Raw genomic sequence first — 26,089 nt, forward strand, 5'->3', positions numbered from 1 at the left:
AGGGATGTCCGCTCTTCCCTTTATCGTCCTAAACAAGGCTAGTATGTATGCAGTCCATGGACCGAGCGATCGGAACATCGATCGCATGTAAAATCGCTTGGCATAAAAGTTGGTCGAAATTTCTGTAGTGTGTACCCAGCTTTAGGTATTCAAACCTCTTTTTAGAATTACAGTACTTTTATAAGCTGAAACAATGAAAGCTTAAAAAAAATTAAAATGCAGAGTACACAATAAGATTTAGTTGAGAAAACAGTTCTCTTATCAGAACATAATCCTTTCTTCCTGGTAATTACACAAGTCTCATATAAATCAGGAGCTTAACTTAAATAACCACCTTGAACACAATAGTTCTGTTCTCTATTCTCTACAAATAAGATAATGTATGATTAAGGATAATCCCTTAGACAACCACATCATTTTCTATACATCTATGTACCAGTGTTATCATCACATTTTAAGAAATGCCTTTAATTCATGTAGGTATGGCCTTACTGTCTCAGCTGTATTCAATATTATTAATACACATGAGGCCAGTTGCAAATTTGTCACATGTTTTCTATTATTTAATCCAAATACACAGTTTAAAATTGTTTCGTTTGTATAAACCGGAGTAGTACAGAACCTTCAGTCATTTTACTACACATATGACAATCAAATACATGAGAAAACAAACAAATAAATGGAACTGATCTTCCTCTCACTGCCCCACATCTACTGCACCAAATAGTTTAAAGTCTCAACATATGAGTATATATGTGTAAGTGATAAATGGATATTTTAAACCAACATAAATCACTTTTTCACTTTTAGGCTTATCTTAACTGGATGAGAGAAAATAATATTTTCAAATTGGTTTTGCAACCAAATTGTACAAAGTGTAATAACTACACACATAAAGGAAGCAACAAGAAAGGCTGCTGCTGAATACATTCCTGCTTGCACTTCTGTCTATTCATTGAAAAAAGTCAGTGACTAAAGCTGGGTACACGCTACACGGTTTTCATCCAATAAGCGGCTCAATCAGCCTACATACGACCGCTCGTTCAAAAGTCGTGTCAGTGTGTGTAGTGACACGATGGTCGAAAGTCTGCCCAAATGGATGATTGTCGCCTCATTTGGTTGGTCGTACCATTAAATATTTTCGTTCCAATCTCGTTTCCGTTGTGTAGTGTGTATAAACTTCCGACCGATCCACAACAGTAAGTACGAAATTACAGTCATTGCTCACGACAACATAGCTGTAAAAAGTCGCTAATGGGACAGCTGCTCTTCCCTTTATCATCTAAAACAAGGCTAGTGTGTATGCAGTCCATGGACCGAGGGATCGGACCACCGCATGTAAAATCGATCGGCATAAAAAGTTGGTGGAAAATTCTGTAGTGTGTACCCAGCTTAAGGAGTTTTTTTTATTAATCATTAGCTGTTCTGACACTCAAGTAAATACAAAAAAATACATTTGTGCTGTAATTGCATTTTAAATATAAACTTACAGATTCACTATATCAGCCATATTTGAAAATCTTGAAATTACTGAGAGGGTACTATACTTATTTTGACAGTATTATAAATTACAATTATTTTACATTACAATACACATTAACTGTTTTTTGAAACTACAGAAAATGTATGTCAACCTCAGAAAATGCAAAGTGAAACGGTGCTGTAAATCACCAAAGATTTTTGCCTGTAGGCTTAAAAATATGTTTAGATTGTGTGAATAAATGAAACAAGGAAACATTTATTTGAGAATGAGCAAAAAAGGATAACTACAAATGTCTTAATTCAGATTTTACATCTTCAAATAAATAGAAAAGTGTACATACCTGCCACGAGCCGCAGCGGTAATCACAGCCGCCGCGGTACTCACAGCCGCCGCGGTACTCACAGCCGCCGCGGCTCGCTTCTGGCCCCCTCTGGCGTCCCGGCCGTCACCTTGACCACCGGGGCGTCACTTCCGGATCCTGGCCGACCGTTGCCAAGGCAACGGTCAGAAGCTTTGTGCCCTGCGCTGCGTCCCGGCAACGGAGGAAGTCGGGCACGCATGCACAGAAGTTAAACTAACCTGTGGCTTGATGTAACAAGCCTGTGGGCTGATTAATGCGTGGTACATTAATCATGCAGGGGGCTGTGTGTGATTCAGAGCTAGGCTCTGATTGGTGGCCACTAGTATTTAAGGCAGTGAGGTCTGCAGCCTCACTGACGGTTATAGCTTCTGCTACCCAGTCTGCTGACCTGCTTTGTTCCTGTTCCTGTCTATTGAACTTCTACTGATTCTCCGTGTATGACCCTTGGCTTGGATTTGGACTTTGCTTGTGAATCTCGTGACCCTGACCTTTGGCTTGAATACCGACCTCCCTGTCTGCTCGTGACCCTTGACCCCAGCTTGTATACTGGTACTGTTGTCTGCTGCCGGCCCCTGACCTCTGCTTGGATTCCACTCCGCTTGCCTGGGTTCTCCCCAGCCGGTACACACTTCACGACTCTCTGTCAGTCCGCAGCCCAGTCTGTCCCCACCATCAGGGGCTCCAGTGAACACCTGACTGGCAGAGTAGACTCCGGGTTGTGTTGTGCCGGCTGGAGGGGTTCCTAACAATACCTGAGCACATGCATAACTGGTCCCCTTGACTGAATGGTTGTGAGAACTAATGGTTTCCTCATATATTAGTTGGTTCTTTAATTGAATTATAAGTAATTAAATGGTTTCCTCACTTCTTGTTTCATTGTTTCAGTAACTCATCCCTATACTAAATAATTTGAACATATATCATTGATAGATTCCAACTTAAAACATATACAATCAGGCATTTTGTTGATAAACAAACAAAGACAACCTAATAGTAGATGTATGTATCACAGTTGAGATAAAATCTTATATAACTAAAAAAAAAATACTGTAAAGAAATATTGTACTGTTATCCCACAAAAAGTCACTGCTGGAGGTCACATAGCACTAGTTGTAGCTATAGAACAACTTTGGTAATTAAAGAAAGTATTTATTTGGATTGCAACATAAACGCTTTGTATAGTGTTTTGTGTATAGACAAGAATAATAAAGTCAGATGAGCTGCAAGGATTGGGCAAGTATAATACACAAATTGTGAATTTGATAGTATTACTATTTAGAAGAATATATAGAGATGACTATGGAATGTTATAGCCTCCTGATATGTGGAACAGAAATAATAGAGGAGTTTTAAATGACTATTTAATTATTATATCTAAATTTTTAAATGCATATTCTCTGTAAGCATAATAGTGCTTTAGACTAATAGAAAACGAACCGTTCAAGTTCTGTATTGAGATTGTGTTATAAGAAATGTGATTAGAGGCTGTGTTCTTTAAAGCCAGTTTAAATGTTATAAAAGTGTTCATTCACCCTTTTCTTAAAGGGTTTCTTAATTTATCTGAAGTATTGCTTCAAACAACTGTATTGTGTAACAGTCTTGGTATTGCAGGTTGAAAAATGGTTCAAATTGAAAGTCTGAGCAATTGCTGCTGATTGGAAGTTTCTGAAGTTTGGTTGTTATATGGTTGTTTTGCATGCATGATAATATTTGGATCAGTAGAGACCTGTTTCCTTGTGGTTTATGGGTTTCGCAATAGCAGGATTTCTGACAGTGGCAGCTACAGGGAGACCCTTATTTGGGCTCATACTTGAAATTATATTTTATCTCAGAGGTAGGATGCTATTAAGAAATAGGTTCTTTAGGCTAGTCCATTGTTTGTTACTAAACTATTAAATATTTTGTATTCGGCATTGAACTCCATAGTATTTATGAAGTCAAGGTACTGTTGTTGATCTTGTTTAATTCTGTCTATCAGAAGTTCTTGGCTGGTTTAATCTCTTGTCTTTTATAATGAATAATTCACTATCTCAGTACCAAACTATCTTGGTTTATTACAATTAGTTCATAGATTTTTAATTAACTATATGGTACATTAGTTAGCTACCTTATGTGGATACCGCCAACATAGATAACACATTTTGATAATTTTTGTTATGTGGTTGTTTTAGATAAATACTGTACAGGAAGGAAATGTTGGCTGTGTTATAATTGGCTGTGAACATCAAGTTGTAATAGTTTCACTTGAGATCAATAATCAAATCCTCCCAGGTTGTAGTTTATACCTTCCAAATAAAATAATGTTGTCAATAAATCTTTGTCAGAGTACTAGATTTGATCCATAGGTATTGTACTGGCATCATCTATTGAGTATATGAACTCAACTGACAGTTGCATCCCTGTTATTTTTTGATTACTGAGTATAGAGAGGCTACACCCATAAAGTCCACTAAGTAACCTTCGTACCATTGTATGTAATATATTCAATATATGAGCTTTGTCTTTTAAAATGATGCTAGTTTCTTGACAACTATTGAAAGTGGTCTATGTACCAGCAACAGGTTTGACAGTAGATATGCTGTCCCTGGCATATAATAACTTATACTTATATCTTCAAGAAAAACTGCACACACGATGTAGCTTCATTTAAAATGTTTTGTATTCTTAATTAACATTCTAATTGTAAAACTTATTTATAATATAAAACAGTAGACAGTGTATATTACACAAACTCAACAGGTTTCATATGCTCTATTAACATGGGTGGTATAGCATAGATGTTCATACAATACATTACATTCATTGCGTGTTTTATAAATATACAAGTTATTGTGTGTGTTTTTTGATCAGCTATTGTGTGGTGTACGGGTGTGTTCAAATTAACTTCACCTATTGTCTAAAGGTTGTGTGACTGTATTGTGTGCGTATCAGTGGTTGAAGTGGGAATTTAGAAGTGCTGGTATGAAAAATTGAAGAGAATGGCAGGGGTCTTGGGCGTCATCATGGCCCCTAGAAATTTTAGAGATTTTGATTTATTTTCAACACTATATAGTTTAATATAATATATATTAAATTATATAATGCTATCCAGCCTGTGTCCCCCACCTACCTGTGCACCCACTTCTGCTCCATGTCTCTTGTGTTACTTCAACTTTTCTTAATGATTCCCCTGTGTTTTTTCACCTCTTATTTATGGCTTCCATGTGTCCAGTTTCCTTTCCCTTATCTGTTTCATTTGTCTGTCCACACTCTATGCACGTCTAACTTCATCCCAGGTAACCCTCTTTCTCATTCCCCATATGCTCTCCTTTGTGCCTCATTCCCTACTTCTCTCTCTCCCTTACCCTCTGCTCCTGTCTATCTATACCTGCTCCTGCTTCTAATTTTCCCTCTCATTAGTGATGTGAGGAGAGGAAGTGTCTGTATAGGTATCACTTTCTCCCTGTTGATATTTCTGAACTATCTGAAATTTAAACAAGATAAATATATATATATGCAAAAATAGCAAATAAGTAATGTTTATGCAGAAAATCACATTCTGAGTAATACATGCTTCTAAAAGGGCAGAATAGAGTTGTTTATATATACTGTATCACTAATCACAGTGTGTCAGGACAATTCGATGTTGAATTCAGCAGTCTTAGTTTGTCACAGGTTATATATTAGAGATGAGAAGCAGAGGTGCATTACATTTCACAGAATGTTGCAGAACACTGTATATAATGTAATACATGATCTAAGTTAGTCTCTGAAGCTCCAACCTCAGGTAAGGTAACCATAGTTAACACAACAGAGTATCACAAAGACAAGCACAGACACAGAGACTCAGACAGTATATAGCCATTAAAGTGACACTTTAAAAAATAAATCATCTACTTCTAATGTGAACGTTGAGATTTTCAATGTTTTAACTGTATAATTGGAAATGTAAAAGGTAAATATTAAATCCCACAGGTATTTTTACAGCATAGTTTCCCAGTTGTGTTTACACATCTTCCTTATGTAGGTACATTGCAGTCAGAAATTCAGTACCTGTAGGTCCGGGGACTCCTCCAGAAGCAGCTTGCTGAACATGCTGTACACACAGTGCTTTAGGAAGCTATAGGCAGTCACAGAGCTGTGCCGTGGAAGCTTCACCCCCACTGATGAACACATCAACCTGCTCCAGAGAGGCTCTCCCTATGTTTCTCATATCCCCACATCATGCAGCCCTCTTACACCAGCTCTGCTCCTCTAATCGATCCCTGTAACTGCTGTCAACAGTATCACTAATATGTTCCCATGGTCTGAAGCAAAGTGCCTGCTTGGGAGCATGTGAGCAGCTTGAAAGGCAGTGGGGAGAAGTGCTGGTATATCATACTGGCACATACTGCCCAACTTCGACCACTGGTGGGTATGTATATGTTAATTGCAAGTGGGGCTGTGCAAGATGGAGGATTGATCAGACCGCATGGTAGACAGACAAAGTAGGCATTAAAAAATGAAGTTGGCCATCTTAGATTAAACTCTACAACCAGCATTTAGCCATATTAATACTAAACTCCACCATAACAACACAGTTTTTGTTAATATCACCTTGCTGCTGTATTAGCTAATAAACTTGAACTTTTCCCATGTAACAATGTAAATCTCAGCCACATTTGAACATCTGCCCACTGACTATCCAGACAAATCACTTAACAATTTCCAATAGCACGTTCACATTTTCTTCCTTAATCTCAATGCACATTCTAAGTACACTAGCAATATCACATACAAATAACTATGTAACAAACATATTATAGACAGTCACATATTAATCTTCAATCTCCATCAAAACTATAACATAACATTCTCTTACAAAACCTAACAAGCAAGCAGTTACACGTTATAATTGCTCTATCTTCACTATAACTTCCATTTGGCCTGAATATAATCAAACAGACAGCATAACCACTCCTACTTTAATAATCCAGTCTAGGTGTGGAAAGCTGAAGAATGGTCTTTATTCAAGCAGTAAAGAACATGGTAAATAAAGTGATAAAACTGTAATAAATAGATTGTAGGATACAATCACAACATGAACATATATAATGCAATGCAAACATGAAAAATATAGCAAAACTGCATAACTAGGCAGGAATCTTACCGTTGATGCTGCGGTAAGCGGAGAGATATACTGCACCTCTTACTTCTTAGCATGTAATATCCAAAATGATGACTTCCTGTCATTACCCAGGATGCATTAGTAACTAACTACGGAGGTCCTGAGTGTTCAGTTGTTCCCCCTACAGTTATTCCACTTGTATAAACACTTTGCATATCTTAATTGCTACACTTAAGCATACCTACCACCAGGATGTGCAAATCTCTATTATGATTCTCACTTTGACATATCTGACACATTTGGAGTGACTACTGACAATTGTATCTGTAGATGCATCACATTAAGGGTTCTAAGCACATAAACAGGAAAATATGACAATGTGGCTTGATTTGGGGAGCTGTCTACTTTAACAGCCTGTTTAACACCAAAGCAATGTGTCTCTGTTTATGAACTTTATTATGTAATTATTTGGCACTGTAGTTTATTCATAGTAATGAAAGTTAATGAACATTCATCAGAAAAAAAGTAAATTTGAAAATAAAAGAAAATATTTGACCTAAAAATGCTACATGCTAATAATGCCCCGTTGATTTGTAATGGATCAAACATCCTCCTAATTTCCTACCTATCCGCTTACATGAATGTGGAGATTCCTCGTCATGAGGCACGGTACCCTGTGTTGAGGGGTACCCTTAATAAAATTGTCTTTCCACCAAGGAGGAATCGATCTTATATCAAGTCTCAGTGTAGTGTAACATCAGTCCCTCCTTCCATCACATCACATCATTCTGCCACTCCAGCGTCTCAAAATAATTAAGTCTCAGCACCAATAGATACCATAACAGGACATTATTAATTAACTTAATTAACTCAATAAATTATTTATTTATTTTGCACTTATTATATACAAGCACTATACAATTGGGAACAAACACCGTCATAAAACAAGATTGGATTTAACAGAAAGACAACGAGGTAAGAGAACCCTGCTCACAAGCTTTCAATCAATAGGAAAGATTACTATCTATAGGACTGTATAGAAATATAGAGATGTAATTATGTCAGTGACCTTAATCAGCTGAATTAGGTGGCGGGAGAACATTTAAACAGACTACTCTGCTCTTTTTATTAAGATAGATGGGGAGATGAAAATGGGGAATTCATTAAGGGAGCTGTCCAACCTGTTTCATACCAAAGCAACACATGTTTTTTGTGAACTTTATTTCTGCTTGACTATATAATTTAATTATCTGATACATTTTATTATTAATGTTTGATGATTATATGTATGACTATAGAGTTGATTTTATAGTTGATGTTTTTGTACTTTATTAGGGCTTCTCATAAGAATATTGTGAATGTGTCTATAATTTTCACCCTGTTTATGTTATTGTGATTAAAAAGTAACAATATTTCGAACTACATTTTTAAGTTTTTTTGACTAAAGTCTTTACTTCTATTTATTGCCATGCTTCATCTTGCCATAGTGCATGTGTACAAAGTTTTAGGGTTGGCAATAAATAACCTGTAGCCAATCAGATCGTCAGAATGCTCAGATCATCAGAGTAACTTAATTGTATGTTTTTTTATTGTATTCACCTTTAGTTAAAAATAAAAATCTAGAGTAATCCATAATACACACGCAGTTACCTATGCCTGATCTGCACCAGTATATGGACTGCACTAAGAAAGTGCTTTTTTTTCCGTAATATATGGTAGTTATCTATGCCTTGTCTGCACCAGTATATGGACTGCTTTAAGAAAGTGCTATTTTTTTCTTAACATATTATTGCTATTACACAGTTTGTTTGTTTAAAAATTGTATTCCTAATCTTTTTGTAGGAGCTTATTGGGGTTTGATTCCAATAATTGATTACATGTGTCTGTTACCCATACTTAATCCGTGTATAGTGGTTGCAAGCCAGTGTGGGCACCATGCATATCAGCAGTGTCTCATTACAATTGTATTAAGATTAATATAGCACGGAAAGAGTTACGCAGGAGTTAAGCGTGAGGTAAAGAGAAGAAGAATCCTCTATCTGAAGTCACTGCTACAGGTGGACAAAAGAAAACATTCCTCTATAAGTTCCTATAACCTTCAACTTCAAGCACCTTCATTGTGCTCTGCGTGGACATTCCCAATTGAGCTGCCAGCATAGATAAGATCATTGCTGAATTACTGAAGCTCTTGCAACTCTCCATTCCCTTGGCCTCTGTGACACTGCACTCTCATGATTCACCTCCTATGTTACCAACCTCCCTTTCTCTGTCTCTACACTTGCTCCAACTTCACTCTTTCCCCCTTCCTGTCAGTGTCTTGTAATGGTCTGTTCTTAGCCTCCTGCTCATCTCCATTTACACTTATTCCCTTGGTGATTTATCACCTCCTTTGGCCTTCAATAAAACATGCCTATGACCTCAAAATTTACTTCTCCTCCCCCAACCTCCCCCTTCCATCCACTCTCATGTCACCTATTGTTTGTTGGCCATCTCCTCTTGAATGTTGTTTTCTTAAACTGAACATATTGACTCCTCCCTCTCCACTCCCCACACTCAGTCCCTCTCCCAATCCTGGTACATCCACCTTTTTAATTTCTCCAGAATCAGGTTATTTTTTTCACCTTGGAGCAAGTCATCATTTCGCTTAAACCTGTCTCTCCCCACTTTAATGCATCTTTAACGATGATGCCCATCTCTTTTTCCTCTTTCACAGATCCAACTCTGCCACCCTATTCTGTTAGTTGCAATATTGGCTCCCTGTACCCTACAGAATCCAGGTTAAACTCACCATCACCTACAAAGCATTCCTGACCACGGGCTCTACCAATGACCACTGCTTCACCATGCCTAAATCATCACTCCCTCATTCAGGATTCCTGCACTTCTCCCAGCATGTGTACTGTATACCCACAACCAATTACACTGTCCACCAGTCTCAAAGGCTTCTATCGTGCTCTAAAATTCAACTCTTCAATTAAGCATACCAGCTCTCCTCTTCTACCACCTCCACATCCCCAACCTATGCCCCCGCTCAGCTTCTCCCTCTTTGTGTGTGCCCTTTCACTCTGATATATAAGCTGTATAATAATAATAACAATAATATTAAGAATAATATAAATCAGACAGACATTTCCTTCCATTGTCTAACATATTTTAGATTGATCAAAGTCGATTACTGTTTGTCTACTGTACATTTTCAGTTTTCCACTGTTAGCAAATAATCACAGGTGTCTCAGGATAACTTGGTCCCTTTCTCTTTATAAATTACATTTCAGGACCAAGAAAGTGACAAGTAATTCCTGAATAGGCAAGTCACACTTAATTGTTCTACTTGGACTTCCACTTTGTTTGAATCCTGGTTGCTTGGCAGTATACATGTGTTCTTTTGTCTTTTTCCAATGTGCAAATCCTGCCATTTTCTAACCTTGTATGTTGACAATCAAAGCGTTGAGCAGAAAAAGAGGCTTTTCATACAAAAAGAAAGGAAAAAAAAATCTAATGTTATGGAACAAAATGTATCTACTTTTATCATCTACAGCTCTAGCATTTTAAAATATTGATGAATGTATTTAAAGTGTAACTAAAAATAAACAAACTAAAATAATAAAAGTACTTGTTTGGAGAATTAATGTATGAAGATACATGTGTAAGTGATAAATGGATATTTTAAACCAATATAAACTACTTTTGCACTTTCAGGATTGTCTTAACTGGGTGAGAGAAGAAAATGATTTTATGGCAAAATTATGTAAAGTGTATTAATTAACAGGTAAAGGAAGTAACACTATAGGCTGCTGCAGAATACACCATACTGTCTGTTCATTGACAATAGTCAGTGACTAAGGATGTTTAGCTGTTATATATAGAATCACGCCTGCACTCAGCAGCATTCACTGAGAAACGTTTGACTAACTTTCTGATTAATCACAGCTGTTCTGATACTCAAGGAAAGAAAACAATACCATTTATTCTCCAATATTTTTTTGTATTCGAGTTGCATTTTAACCATACAGTTTAGAGATTCATTATGTCAGTTACATTAGAAAACCTTGAAACTACTGAGGAGGTTACAATGCTGATTTGGACAGGGTATTATACATTACAGTCAGGGGATTGCTGGCAAATTTTAGCCTGGGGCAAGACTGGACTCAGCAGCATATTAGGAACACTTTAACGGAAAACAAATGCAAGTGGCCCAGTGACCCAGCCCAAGGTAGCCCATTATGTGACTGGCCCAGCCTGCCCCTGATTACAAATATTTTACATTACAATACACATTAGATGTTTCTTCCTACTACAAAAATGTAACTGTAAACCCCTAGAAACTGCAAAGCAAGAGCCTCTAGGATGTTAAATACTTTTAGACTGTGGGAATAAATGTAACAAGGAAATGGTAATGAGTAAAAGATTTCAGTTTAATAAGTACGAGCAGTTGCAGTGTCATTTAGTACTTTAAGGCATGGATAGAGGAGCACGCAAATAAATAATTGGTTAAATAAATAATTCTCATTTTGAAACAAAAATAGTTTTATGGTTTAAAATTGTTACAATTGCCAGTGCTATATGCAAAGTTTTAAATGTAATTTGTACAATGGCCTTGTTAATCTAGAGTAAGCATGTCTGGGCCTCTCTATTTGCAATAACCTCAGCATAATATCTCTTTAGAAGTAATGTTAGCTGTGTGGATAAGTCGGATAAATGTATTCTTGCTGTAGTTAGGTGATGGAGGTTAGGCAACTTGCCACATTTTCCACCGGCCAACCGGGAAACATCTTGATAGGTTCTATGCCCAATTCACTCCTGAGCATGGTAGCAACTTTACACCCACTGGCTCTTCCAAAGGAGATGACATTTCAGGATAAATAAAAAAATACATCCTAAAGTGCCCAATCTAAAGAATGCAAACATTACCACAAAAACAACATTAAAACAAGTTAGTGATAATTGGAACTATTTTCAACCTTATAAGAAATAAAACATTAAATTTACCTAAAATGTACAAATTAAATCTACCTACAAATTTTAATTCCTTTTTTCAAACCTAATTCCTCATCCCATTATTTGAAAGGTGGTGGTCCCTCCCCTGGGGCATCAGTCCTCTGTGTCATTGGGGACCTTTGTTAAAATCAGGATTATACAAATGAGGACCTAGTATGAAGAGCAAGACACAGCATAGTGTAATATCATACCATCCTTCCACCACATCATTCTGCTTCTTCAGATTGCCAACATAATTAGGTTCCAGCACCAATAGATATCATAATGGTACTTTAATCAAAAATCAATTAATTATTTCACATTTATTTATATAGTGCCAGTATATAGTGTAGCAGTTTAGTTGTTAATAAACACAGTAATAAAACAAGACAGGGTATACTATTTACAGGCACACAAAGAGCTTGTGAGTTTACAATCTATAGAAAAACTTACATCTATAAGAATGCATAGAAATATAGAAATGTCAATATGTCAGTGGGTTGCAGCAGCTGAATCATGCGGTGGGAGATAGTTTGACATTACAGTCCTCTGTGGCTTGCTCTGCAAAACTCATCTTTCTTTGTTTAGCGAGTTAGGAGATTACATTTTTAAACTACTTTTAAGATAGTGGAATTAGCCTATAAAAATTGCTGACCATCAGTGGTTTGGAATGAAATTGACAACCCTGAAAATGACAATAAGTCCTCCCTTTAAGCCTAGAGGGATATTAATGCTTTTATTTTTGACCTCTTCTCTCTTTGACTTTAAATGTTTACACTCTGAGTTTTTAGCAATATTTGTCTGTAAATATTCACACCAGGGGGTAAATGTATTAATGTCCGGATTCTTCAACTCCGGCGTGTTCAGCGTCTTTGGCGATTAAATTTAAAGCGGCGCTGCATTGTAAAGGGAAACTTCCCTTTACAATGCAGCGCCGCTTTAAATTTAATCGCCGAAGACGTAGAACACGCCGGAGTTGAAGAATCCGGACATTAATACATTTACCCCCACATGTTCACAATTTTCTTAACTGTCTTTGATTGTTCAATGTGAGTGGTTGGCTATGTACTTTAGCATTATCCTAGCAAAATAAAATAGTCATGAAGCTTATTGTCCTTTTACATTACCCACCAGCACTTCCCACTGCCATTTACTGCAAAAGTCTAGTTATTCTCACTATTTACTTGACCTCATACAAGCTGAGTGGGAGTGTTAAACATTTTGTATACTGATGAGAATGTCTCTTTATGATATACGAAGTACAAGTGGTACTGGAATGCACTTCTCTAGCTGGCATTCTCTGGTAGATTGCATTATACTCTGATCAATTGCAAAAATCATCTTTTACAGCAGAAAGTCCTGGGATGTATGGCTTTGGTTTGAGGTGGTAATTTATTTTTGTTTCAAGAGAATCTATAATGTAACTTGCTTGTTGATTATTATCTATTATTAATGTTCTTTAGTCACCCGGGAATACAGGTAAATGTCTCACATTAAAAGATTTTTTTAACCACAAAAGCTTGTTGTCAAAGACATTAGAAAATTAAATGTGTTTTTTTTATAAGTCAAGACAGTTGTATTTTATCTTGTTTTTATCTATTATAAGTTGTAGTTTTTTGTTTTGTGTTTAAAATACAATAAATGAAGACCTTGTTATATATATTATTACAATTAAACTATTTTGTCCCGCTATTTCTGTAATCTTTTGAATATACATTATTGCTATTAGTTTTTACAGGTCAAATGTATACGCTACCTTTAGAAAATACCAGCAAATTATCAATAAAGGTTTATTATGCATGCATATGGATTGCCCATGAGCCCAGAGCAAGAAAGAGAGTTCTATAAAGGTGGTGAAACATTTTAGCAGCAAAATATGAAAACTTAGGAAAAGTGATATTACTTATTCAGGGGCTCGTGTTCAGTTGAATGCAAATTGCGCTTTAGCTATATAATATGCTTTATTACTTCTGCGCAAGCACACAATGCAATAGTTCTGAAAAACAGTGTATTATACACCAAAAATGCAATTTGCATTCCACTCAACATGAACCTCTCAATCTATATGTCTGAGTTGCAGCATAGTCTGTCACTAGCCATTGAGTGCTCTGTGGGTAGTCTGCATGGAACAGTGTGAGGTGACCTTAGGGTAGCATGCAATTGATGCTCAAACTTTGAACATGCAGTAATATGTAAGTACAATTAATGGCAGTGGCGGATCCAGGGAGGGGGGGGGGCGATCGGGTCAATCGCCCACCCTAGCAGGGGCTTGGTGCCGATGGCTGCACACTATGTGCAGGTCCATTCGGCAGTGACAGTGTGCTGTCCGGCTGCTCTGATTGTGTTTTAAGAACAATCAGAGCAGCCGGGCAGCACACTGTCCCTGCCTGTCACTGCCGAGCAGACCTGCACATAGTGTGCAGCTGCCAGCAGCCTTAGATATCAGAAAGGGGGCGGGGCCTAAATCGTCCCCCCCTAAATTTCTTCGTGTACAACAATTTTCTAGATCCGCCCCTGTGGCAATGGTAGGAGGAGCCTAGGGTAATGCTCTATTCTACCTTGGCACTGAATCTAGTTGACTACAGAGTTTTTTTTTGCATCAAAATGAGTCAGTTCAGTGAAGTAGAACACTATAATTGATTATTAGCAAAAACAATTGAAAACTAAAGCAATAGGTTGCATGGGTCGATCGTTGAGCCACAGTTTGGCTACACATGTGACTAGTCGAAGTGATGAGATCCAGCTACTTAGCACTTGGACCAAGCAATTGGATCACTCCTGGCATACAGGAGGGTGGGGGGAGGGTTATTAGTACATTTGAAAGCAGAAAAATAATGATCTAATTTCAGTTGGGCATTTGGCTTATTCTTGCACCACACATGCTTTAATATTGAGCCGATTGTTCCATATTGCTAGTCTTTTGTAACACATGTGCGTGTGAGCAGCTTTAACTTAGAGCCCAATGTATGATTATAGACAGTGATAAATACATTTAGAAGCACATATTTTAATGTTTTTACTCATAAAAAAAACTTTACTACTACTTTATGATGCATCAATACCACATTTCTATGTGTCTAAAATCTTATAATCTACATAGGCTATGTCTCCTTTGTATTAGAGCTGCTCAGGCTTGGTTTTCCGAAAACCGAACCTCCCCAAACATCGCCAATCCAAGTACCAAGCCGAGCCGGCTCTGTATTTTCCCGCTTCCACAGATCTGAATCGAGGCAAAACATCATTGTTATGTCGTTGGATCTTGCGGGTATTATATTCCATAAGCACCTCCCTCCCCTGGAGATCCAGCACCATTGCTCACACAGAAACAGGGGTAGCAGTGTTCTTGTCTCCCTCCAGTCTCCAGTTTCATTGCTCAGTGCCATTGCTCATACAGAAATAGGAGGGGTAGCAGTGTTCTTGTCACTTGATAAAAATTTACTGAAAATGACTGTAAATTAATGTTATTGTGGTTAACAATAATGCAGGAACAAAAAAGAGCCAAGTTATGTGATTTTAGCATTTTTAAGCAATTAAAAAAAAAAAATACAGATCCAAAACCAAAAACAAAACACATGAGGGCAGTTTTGCCAAAACCAAAACATGAAGATATAATAATAAGTTTCTTCTGTAGTACTCAATCAAACGTTGGTAACTTTTAATAGGACCATTTTTGCGTCTTTCTACAATGAAATTCCGCAGATATATGCAATAAAAAGTTCAACACACACACGCACAATTACCACATGTATCAAGGTAGTCTCAATGTTTCCTCATTTTCGTTATTAATGTAAACCATAAATTAGTCTATTCTGAGCAGTATTTGTGAGGGTAAATAAAAAATATTATTTTATTAAAAGGGGCGGTGCTAATGATTTAGCAAACTGGGCTTAGATGGGGAGTTTAAAGTTTTGCACAGTACACCTCTTCAGAATTGTCTGCTGACTTTTGTTTATCTTACACATCTCCCAAAAGCAGAGGGCAGGAAAGCACCTTAAAGTGTACTGGGTGGGCTATACAAGCACACCTGTGCAAAACCAAGACATTTTGCGATGCACATCGGGTTTGCTTTGCAAAAGATCTCCAATGGAGGTAACCATTATTTTGGCTGGACCAATAATTATGGGATATAGTCTCTATCAACTCACTAGGAAATAGAGACATGACTGGGGCATAATGCCTAGTGAATTAACAGGTAGATCATGGGTCTAGCCCAGTGGTTCCCAAACTTTTGCAGTTCGCGGCACCCTTAGAGTCTCCATAATTTTTTCAAGGCACCCCTCCAGATACGCTGCCCCCTCTGCGTCCAGATACGCTGCCCCCTCTGCATCCAGACACACTGCCCCTCTGTGTCCAGACACGCTGCCCCCCTCCTCTGCCATGCTGTCCCCCTCCTCTGCCCTGTCATGCTGTCCCCCTCCACTTGCCCCTTGTCACGCTGTCCCCCTCCTCTTGCCCCCTGTCACATGTTCCCCTCCTCTAGCCTGCCCCCTGTCACGCTGTCCCCCTCCTCTAGCCTGCCACCTGTCACACTGTTCCCCTCCTCTAGCCTGCCACCTGTCACGCTGTTCCCCTCCTCTAGCCTGCCCCTTATCACGCTGTTCCCCTCTTCTAGCCTGCCCCCTGTCACGCTGTTCCCCTCCTCTAGCCTGCCCCCTGTCACGCTGTTCCCCTCTTATTGCCCCTTGTCACGCTGTCCCCCCTCCTCTTGCCCCTTGTCACGCTGTCCCCCTCCTCTTGCCCCCTGTCACACTGTTCCCCTCCTCTAGCCTGCCACCTGTCACACTGACCCCTCCTCTTGCCCCTTGTCACACTGTTCCCCTCCTCTAGCCTGCCACCTGTCACACTGTTCCCCTCCTCTAGCCTGCCACCTGTCACACTGTTCCCCTCCTCTAGCCTGCCACCTGTCACACTGTTCCCCTCCTCTAGCCTGCCACCTGTCACACTGTTCCCCTCCTCTAGCCTGCCACCTGTCACACTGTTCCACTCCTCTAGCCTGCCACCTGTCACACTGTTCCCCTCCTCTAGCCTGCCACCTGTCACACTGTTCCCCTCCTCTAGCCTGCCCCTTGTCACACTGTTCCCCTCCTCTAGCCTGCCCCCTGTCACACTGTTCCCCTCCTCTAGCCTGCCCCTTGTCACACTGTTCCCCTCCTCTAGCCTGCCACCTGTCACTCTGTTCCCCTCCTTTAGCCTGTCCCCTGTCACTGTCACACTCCCTCTCACGCAGCTCGACATTCAGTGACAAGCTGCGTGAGAGAGGAGGATGCTGGGTCCCGGCACCGCGTGGATTGGTAAGTTTTTTTTTTTATATCTATTTTTCTGGCTGGCTCGCGGCACCCCTGTGACAGCGCCGCGGCACCCCTGGGAGCCGCGGCGCACACTTTGGGAACCGCCGGTCTAGCCCAAAAAAGGGCTGGCTTATGTGTAGGCAATATGTACCTGCCTAAACTCTATAACTGACAGTAGTTTCTTGGCAGAACTTCAACCCTGTATTACTTGAATCATTAAGCATATTAAAGTGGAAGACTGAGCCTGTGCAATAGTAGTATTAAAATATATTGTAATAACAATCGAATATTGCTGTAATTGACATAATGCTGGCGTAAAATGCAGAGCCTTTTAACAGCAACACCAGCAACCCAACTTACAAATTCTGCTCTTGGAAACTACCCGTGGCTTTCCCAGCTGCTAAAATATAGGCCATGGGGATTGATAGTAAAAGAAAGTAGTCATGAATAATTCATGATATTTTGTGAGGTTTTTTTTTTCGTTTTCTTTTTCACTTGAGATTAACGAGCAGTGTAATAAACATAGAATTTCACAGACGTTTAAGTTGACTTCCTGGGGACTTATCGAAACTTGGAAAAGTTGTATTTAGAAAATTGGCATTTGCACCATCCATGAAGAAGTAGGGCACAGAAAAAAGTGTATTGTGTAGCATGTCTTTCTTTACAAGCATCCAATTTTTTTCTGCAGATATTTAGAGGACTGCAACTTTATTGATATATGTCTTGACAACAGTAGAAGCTTACAATGCAGAGCAATGTTCATTATAAAAGTGTAAAGAAATGTTGCATTGCAAATGTTGCACACTGAAATATTTCACAGTCCAAAGATTGTGTGCAACTGGCCTCAGCCAGTTCATTCAGTAACAAAAAGAACACTCCAAAATAAACACCTTGCCATCCGGCTCTAACTAAACACTGGTCACTTCTGACTAACAAACTAAAACAAAACAAAAAGAAGTTTCAGCACAGTTCACCTACAGGAAGATATCAGGCTTTACATCCCTTTAGCAGCACTACTCAGGTGCAACTACTGATTAGCAGCAGAATCACTGGTAACTTGGAAGACCCGGTTGATGGGCCTAAAGGATGGAGCCCACCCTCACTCTTCATCCATAGCCCCAGGACCCTTTTCTGGCTTTTCAACAAGCCTATAGTCCTTCTGCAGCTTACACATAATATTTTCTTGGGGTTTTAAAAAAAGTTGGTTATGAATCTAAGTAAAATATATCTGCCATCAAGCACTAATCCAGTGACTTTGTCATGCATGCTATAAATTAGTAATTCTCCATATCACCCATTGACCAGTAGTTTTATTTCAAATGCCACTGAATAATACTCATATTGTACATACTGAAATGAGTTTGGTCTGCTTGAGTATATCAATTTTACTGAATCTATATCTATTAAACTTATTATAAGATTTTTCTGCTAGAATATAAGATATTCTAAATACATTAATAAAATATGGAGTCTTTGCTGTGTTCTTTCAAACTTTCTTTCAAAGGGCCCCATTGCTCCAAATGGATTATCCATTGAGGTTAATGCTGCAAATAAAACTTTCTGTCACAACTTTTCCCTGTTTTTTTTTAGCTCTTTTCTTATATTCTTATCATTGATAAACATGTACCTGAGCATGTTACTTAGTATAAGTATAAGAGGAATTATTCATGTTCCTTGACCAAATGGGGTGACACCATGAAATATCATGTTGATTGTGCTTCTCAGTGTCTCCTGGTTATTATGATTATTCTTTATTTATAAAGCACCAACATATCATGTAATGCTGTACATTGAGAGATTCATTATACAAAAAAATGATGTACAATGACATGAAGCAGAATGTAAAGATGGACATTCCCAAATTATCTTATTGATCTAAGAAGTGTGGGGAACACTATATACTTAAGTTAGTGGAACAACAAATGAAGCTACAGGTCAGGAAAGTGTGCATGGCTACTGTAAGACAGAATAAATGGTGCCTGGCATGTTCTGCCACCTAGGAAACAGGTGAAGTTACCAAAGTTCAGTTATTTGTTATCCATTCATCAGAGTAGGTGGTTTGAAGATTCAACGCTGGGTGATCTTTGCTTTTGTGGAATTTTGGGAAAGCCAGTGGAACTGCATGTCAAGTTTGATCAAAGGAAATATGGGGCCTGATTCATTGAGGCACGCAAAACAAATGCACTGTGAATTTTTTCAAAAACACACATAATACAGGCATACACACGTCCATATTCAACTAGAAGCAGATGTGAAGAAACGTCTCTTGTTGAATAAAGGTCTAGGTCAGGGTTTCCCAAGCCCAGTCCTCAGGGCTCCCTAACAGTGCAGGTTTTCTGAATCACATGTGACATAATTAGGACCACCTGTGGATCTGTTACAATGTGTCAGTCAGTAATGAATACACCTGTGCTTCAGCAAGGAGATATGGAAAACCTGCACTGTTAGGGAGCCCTGAGGACTGGGTTTGGGAAACCCTGGTCTAGGTACTCTCTGCATATACGACACTTGCCGCATTGAGACAGACACGACACACTGCAGGAAATGTATAATACATATGTGTAATATAAAGTCCCTGCACAATGAACAGAAAAAATATTCAATTATTGTCACCTGTTAATAATATAATCATTATTAAAAAAAAGTTCTTTTCTACTATCCCCCACATTAAATACATTTATGAGGATGTTATTAATGTATATTGCACATAAAATGCATTTTATTTGCTCTCGATTGCAAACACATGTTCAGGCATGCATACGTGACGTGATAGTCTGTGGGGGGGGGGGGGTAATGGAGGACCCTCTTAGGTTCACCTTAGAGAAAGCAAGTAAACGGACCACGGGGCATCTAAAAGATGTTGTAGTCACTCAGTACGCGGTTATTGGAATCAGTAGGTTCCATTCTTATACCTGTTTGCATGTTTTAATGGTGTTAAAAATGGTAATAAGAGCTTTTTAACATCCATAAGTAACCAGCCTAAAAGTGTCACACAAAGGGTGCAGTACGAATATATCTGAGTGTGTAAGGTATTTTTTTTTCTTTATTAAAATATTCTATTAGGTCTGGGTGAAGGCAGGCATCATATAGTTTATTATAGTGTATAGTTTATTTTATTGTACACACAATGTTGGAAAGTCAGCTTGGATATTATTAACAAGTTTAATGTGGTTTTAAAATTACTTTATTATATGGCTTTTCTGTTTATTTCTATTCTCTTTGCATTTTTATTTAACAATACATTTGTTTTTTATTACACATTTAGCGGAATACTTTCATTCTATAAAGTCTTACTTTACAACTGTTTCACTTAATGATCTATCATTATAGGCAACTGCCTAATAATTAGCCACATTCAGCACCAATTGCTGAACTATGCTGAGCTATAGTATTCTACAATAAAAACATATAGGTATAGGTAGGGAATAAGCATCTTTCTATTTAGACACAATTATATATATTTAGGCAGGATATCAAATACAATTAGAGTACGTAAAAAGTGCTGAACAGTGCATTATGTAAAAATAAATCAGAGTTGGTGGTGCTTTAGTTATTGTAAGGGAATATGTTTTATATTACCACTCCTGCACCCCACAAATTTACGCTACACTGTACCATACATTGAACATGAAACCATTTTTCTCTCTTTCCCTACCCGCTCAAACAGTGGTGCCCTAAAACCACTTAACCTATTTGGCAAACATTTCCTTGGGTCCAAATAAAATGTTTTTTAAGCGATCGAATGTGTTAGTATAAAGTAAAACAAAATAATTCCATCTCAGAACTTTTTTTTAAAAAAAATAATAAAAAAACTAATAATAATAAAATAGGCAGAAAAATTAAAGCCTTTCTATGCCTTCTCAGATCTTTATGGAGTTGCGAAAGAAGTCTATGATTTCTGAACAATTACATTCACTTAAATTGTTTAGTAAATTTTTCCCTCCCAGAGAGTGTGCAAATCTCTGTTCTAATGCAGTGAATGTGACATGCTACTATTACAACAGCACGTATATGTTGCCATAATTAATTGCTCTCACATTCTGATATGGAATGTGAACCTCAAGGAGAGCTACAAAATGTACTTTATTCAGAATGTCATTGTATTGCAGTTAATCCTTTAAATCAGCCGTCCTTTCACGCCAGGTGACATGTATTTTTAGCATATTCCATATTGTACATTGTGCCATTCTAATCAGCTATTGCAATAAACAATAGCTGAAAAGGTTACCAAGACACATTCTTTTTTTAGTGTATTAAGCCATCAGCATTTGCAAACAAATACAACTTGTTTTTTAAAATTTATTTTTAATGATTTTGTAAAATAGTATCCAATTTTTGCACTGCTCCAAAAAACTAGTGGGTGTGCTTACATCATACTATGCAAGAAACACACCCACACCGCTTAACTGCTGCCCTGATGGATGAGATGCCACTTCGGATCTGACTGCCCGTCTATTAAGTAGATGGGCTTACAAGAAATTAGCTTATTTTTTAATGGAGCTCCTCGGAAACAGTCTGGTTCACTACTATGGCTTTTTTTCTCCCAAAAGAAGAAGATTGTAGGTAAGTATTTACAACTAGCCCAGCACTACAGAGAAATTTTAGTGGGCAATAATAGGCACAATGTATATCTTTATTCATCCAAGAGGACACTATTAGTTAAAGTTATAAACACTGGAGCACTGTTAGCTAATCACAAATATATGGGGGCACAATATATTTTTCATTTCCCTGGAACCCACCTGCCAGGGTTACCAGCAGAGACTCAATGCTACTACAGGACACCTCTGTAGCACAGACCTTTACAGAAGGGGAGGTAATTTTTTTATTGCCATACTAATGCCTTTTCCGACAGCAGTTTGACTTACACTTTCCAAACTGCTGGGTAGTCTGGTGGTCTTGATGGCAGAAGTGCCGACGATGTACGAGATGTGCCATGTTATAAAGAAAAAATGTAGCATATTTTTCAACTTTGACTTTCCAAAACTGATTCACCCATATCTAGTTATTAGTATAAATCTGAGCACTTGGACCCTCCCTCTCTTGGGACTCTCATGATTCATTGTATGAAGTGGATGCTTGGCAAATACCTGCAGGCTCTGTTGGTTACTGTTAGTGCTGCGCGACTCTCTGTAGCAATAGGAATGGAACACAGCATCTCTAATTGAAAGGCTTAGAGCTGTTGTGTTGGATCTTCTCTGCTATGGAAAAAGTTCAGCGTTCAGTTCAGCTAGTCAGCAGCACTAAGGGTTAACAGATTTGCAGAGTGCAGCAAGGTTGTTTGAAAAAAATAAAAAATTAACATAAGTTGTCCCTGCCTGTCAAACTCTATTGTAGTGAATAGGGAAGGCAGGTGGAAGCGAAAATCAAGACTGCAATCTTTTACTTGATATGTGTCATCCGTAATCTTCCATACACAAATAGATTGGTTAGAAAAAACTTTACTAGAGGGCTATTTTTCTACCAGGAGACAGCAGAACAGTTAATTACATTTTTTTGCAAATCAGCTTTTTATACGTTAAGATGTAAACATTTATAGAATTCTATTTTAATAGTAATTTTAATTCATATTGGGATTACACAAGTGGAATTGTGACATAGAAGTACAAAGCAAATGAAAGGTAGGTCACAGGGATTTAATATCTAAAGATAATCTAAGTTATTTACATTGATTTTTCAATAGAACAACAAAGTCACAATGCTAATGCGGTATTCAGAAAGTATGGATTGTAGTAGAAAATTGTACAATTTAAGATGGTTTCCACCCAACTCTAACAATCTCCAGAGCCATGTACAGTTAGCAGGATAAATTGGAAGGGGAATTGTATAGACTCCGCAACTGTCATAGACACCATTGCCCTCCAGCATTTGTCCCTGTATGAACTCGATATTGCTGCCGTAGTTATTAATTTTGGTGGGGGGGGGGGGGGGGACAAACACTTTAAGGTTTAGCAATGTGTAATTACATATTTCATATGATCAGCCAAATCATTACATCTGTATGTATGTATTGTAAATACTGGTTTATATACTGTTGGAGCAAACCCTCCATCATGACCCCTTCACCTCGTTACAATGTGCTCTGCTGTGTTGAATTAATCAATTGGCAATAAAAACACGGTCTTCAACAGTCAATTCAGCCCAGGTAACTGCAATATAAATCAAGAGGGAAGTTCAGGAGCAGAGCATTTTGTGTTGGGCTGCAGGAACTCCCATGTTGGATAGTCTGCAGCAACAGTACTTATTTATAATTTGTATGATGTCTGTGTATGATAATCAATGTCGGGTCTTAATAGTACATTTATCCCTAGGATAAGTGCCGGAGAAAGTCTAAATTTAGATACTAATTTTAATGTAGTTATAATATATTAGGTATTTCTAAATAGTTCTAAATGCTGTTCATATTTAATAGCACTAGAAAAAAAAAATGTTTTACATCAATATTTCTATACTGTTAAAATGCCTGGAGGACATACAACAGCAATTGGAATTAATGTGAGAAATGAAAACTATTACATTTCTAAAGGGGAATTATGTAGTTATTTAAGCTGAATTCTCTCTATTCACTGAACAAAATGAGATTGTTAACTTTACAAGTAATTTAACATGCAGACTTGATATGACTTTTTAATTCACTACTATACTGTACAAACTCAATCTAGAGCAATTCTAATTAACCTCTTGCCTACAATACATAACCAATTTAAAAAGGATTTGCATTTTGGGTGTTATATGTATGTACTGGTACTAGAGTACACAATCTGCTAAAGCACACTAGTCTAAAATATATACAACTAAATTCAAACATTTTATTTTCTTAACCTAATTTTCCCCTGCAGCTCTATTATAAAAAAGTGTGTATGCGAGTTTTTCTATACATTTCCATCATACAATTAAACGTCACATCTCATACCCCCCTTAACCTTATCATATCCAAATAGGTTTTTCCCCTTCATAACAAGGACAATGTTAAGATTTTGGCTCTCTGCCAGTTTCTCTAGGTATAAAGTTTCTATTCATTTGTCCACAGAAATAAGTGTTATATAGGTTTTCTCAGGATAGATATGACTTTCTTTTAAGCTCAAATGTTATTTTACGTGCCTTATTTGCACAAGTAATGAGAAAATTTAGGGGAAAATACAATTGTTCATTATTTTTCCCACAGTTTCTTTCAACCCCAAATATTTGATGCTTAATCTGTCTAGTTCACCAGAGTATAACAATACTAAATAAGACTACTGTATAAGGTCCAGCAAGGTCAGGAATAAAATTGGACATGTTAATCTTCAAAGCGTTCTTTTTTTTCTGATGACATGTTAGGTTTACACACGAGTACAGCTAGATATGAGTGACATTTTCTAAGCTGTACCCCTAAATATTGATGTTATTAACACAATGAATTGACTGTTGTCATTCCTCAAATACAGTGTGGATTGGTGAAACAAAAGTGGAATTTTATGGCTGGAACTCATCTATGGATACAGCTAATCATTGTGTATAATTTAGGTGCTTGCAAGAAAGTGGGGTAGGGCAAGGGCTGGGGAATCAGATCCTTGGAAAAGGATTAATTTAATTTAGGGATTTTGGGGTGAGTTATTAAATGTAACACTTGTGCATTCTTGCACATGTGTACAGGGGTGTAGGAACCAGAAGTGAGGGGCGATACTGTCAGATCTTGCATCCACACTTACATTATTAGATCTGATACTAATTCGGCCTACAGTCATGGCCAAAAGTTTTGAGAATAACACATATATTATTTCTCACAAAATCTGCTGCCTCAATTTATATGATGCCAATTTGCATAGACTTCAGAATGTCATGAAGAATGATCATATGAATTGCAATTAATTTCAAAGTCCCTCTTTGCCATGAAAATGAACTGTATCCCAAAAACAACATTTCCACTGCATTTAAGCCCTGCCACAAAAGGACCAGCTGACATCAGGTCAGTGATTCTCTCATTAACACAGGTGAAAGTGTTGATGAAGACAAGGCTGGAGATCACTCTGTCATGCTGATTGAGTTAGAATAACAGACTGTAAGCTTAAAAAGGTGGGTGGTGCTTGAAATCATTGTTCTTCCACTGTTAACTATGGTTACCTGCAAGGAAACATGTGTAGTCATCATTGCTTTGCACAAAAAGGACTTCACAGGCAAGAATATTGCTGTTAGTAAGATTGCACCTAAATCAACCATTTATCAGATCATCAAGAACTTCAAGGAGAGAAGTTCAATAGTTGTGAAGAAGGCTTTAGGGTGCCCAAAAACATACAGCAAGTGCCTGGACCGTCTCCTAAAGTTGATTTAACTGCGGGATCAGGGCACCACCAGTGCAGAGCTTGCTCAAAAATGGCATCAGGCAGGTGTGAGTGCAACTGCACACACACAATGAGGTGAAGACTTTTGAAGGATGGCCTGCTGTCAAGAAGGCAAGCAAAGAAGTTACTTCTCTCCAGGAAAAGCATCAGGGACAGACTAATATTCTGCAAAAGGTACAGGGATAGGACTGCTGATGACTGGGGTAAAGTAATTTTCTCTGATGAATTCCCTTTCAGATTGTTTGGGGCATCTGGAAAAACGCTTCTCCAGAGAAAGAAAGGTGAGCGCTACCATCAGTCCTGTGTCATGCCAACAGTAAAGCATCCTGAGACCATTCATGTGTGGGGTTGCTTCTCAGCCAAGGGAGTGGGCTCACTTACAATTTTCCCTAAGAACACAGCCATGAATAAAAAATGGTACCAAAACATCCTCCAAGAGCAACTTTTCCCAACCATCCAAGAATAGTTTGGTGACAAACAATGCCTTTTCCAGCATGATGGAGCACCTTGCCATAAGGCAAAAGTGACTCAGGGACAAAACATCGAAACTTTGGGTCCATGGCCAGGAAATTC

The 26,089-nt window shown here is 38.0% G+C and overlaps 1 protein-coding gene across 3 annotated transcripts in view; it reads left to right on the forward strand.

Moving 5' to 3' along the window:
• EPHA10 (EPH receptor A10) overlaps positions 1-26,089 on the forward strand; it is a 501,782-nt gene that overhangs the window by 284,110 nt on the left and 191,583 nt on the right. Inside the window, exon 6 of one of the 3 annotated variants that reach the window (XM_075195415.1) lies at positions 9,644-10,479. The exons of 1 other annotated variant lie outside the window; for it this stretch is intronic. In XM_075195415.1, coding sequence (XP_075051516.1) covers positions 9,644-9,741 — 98 coding nt within the window. In that variant the 3' untranslated portion in view covers positions 9,742-10,479. Of the gene's footprint in view, positions 1-9,643; positions 10,480-26,089 lie in introns of those variants that run through there. One more of the 3 variants, XM_075195416.1, reaches the window with a different exon arrangement.

The sequence above is a fragment of the Mixophyes fleayi genome, chromosome 2 (genome assembly GCF_038048845.1).
Source record: "Mixophyes fleayi isolate aMixFle1 chromosome 2, aMixFle1.hap1, whole genome shotgun sequence".
NCBI classification, from domain to species: domain Eukaryota; kingdom Metazoa; phylum Chordata; class Amphibia; order Anura; family Limnodynastidae; genus Mixophyes; species Mixophyes fleayi.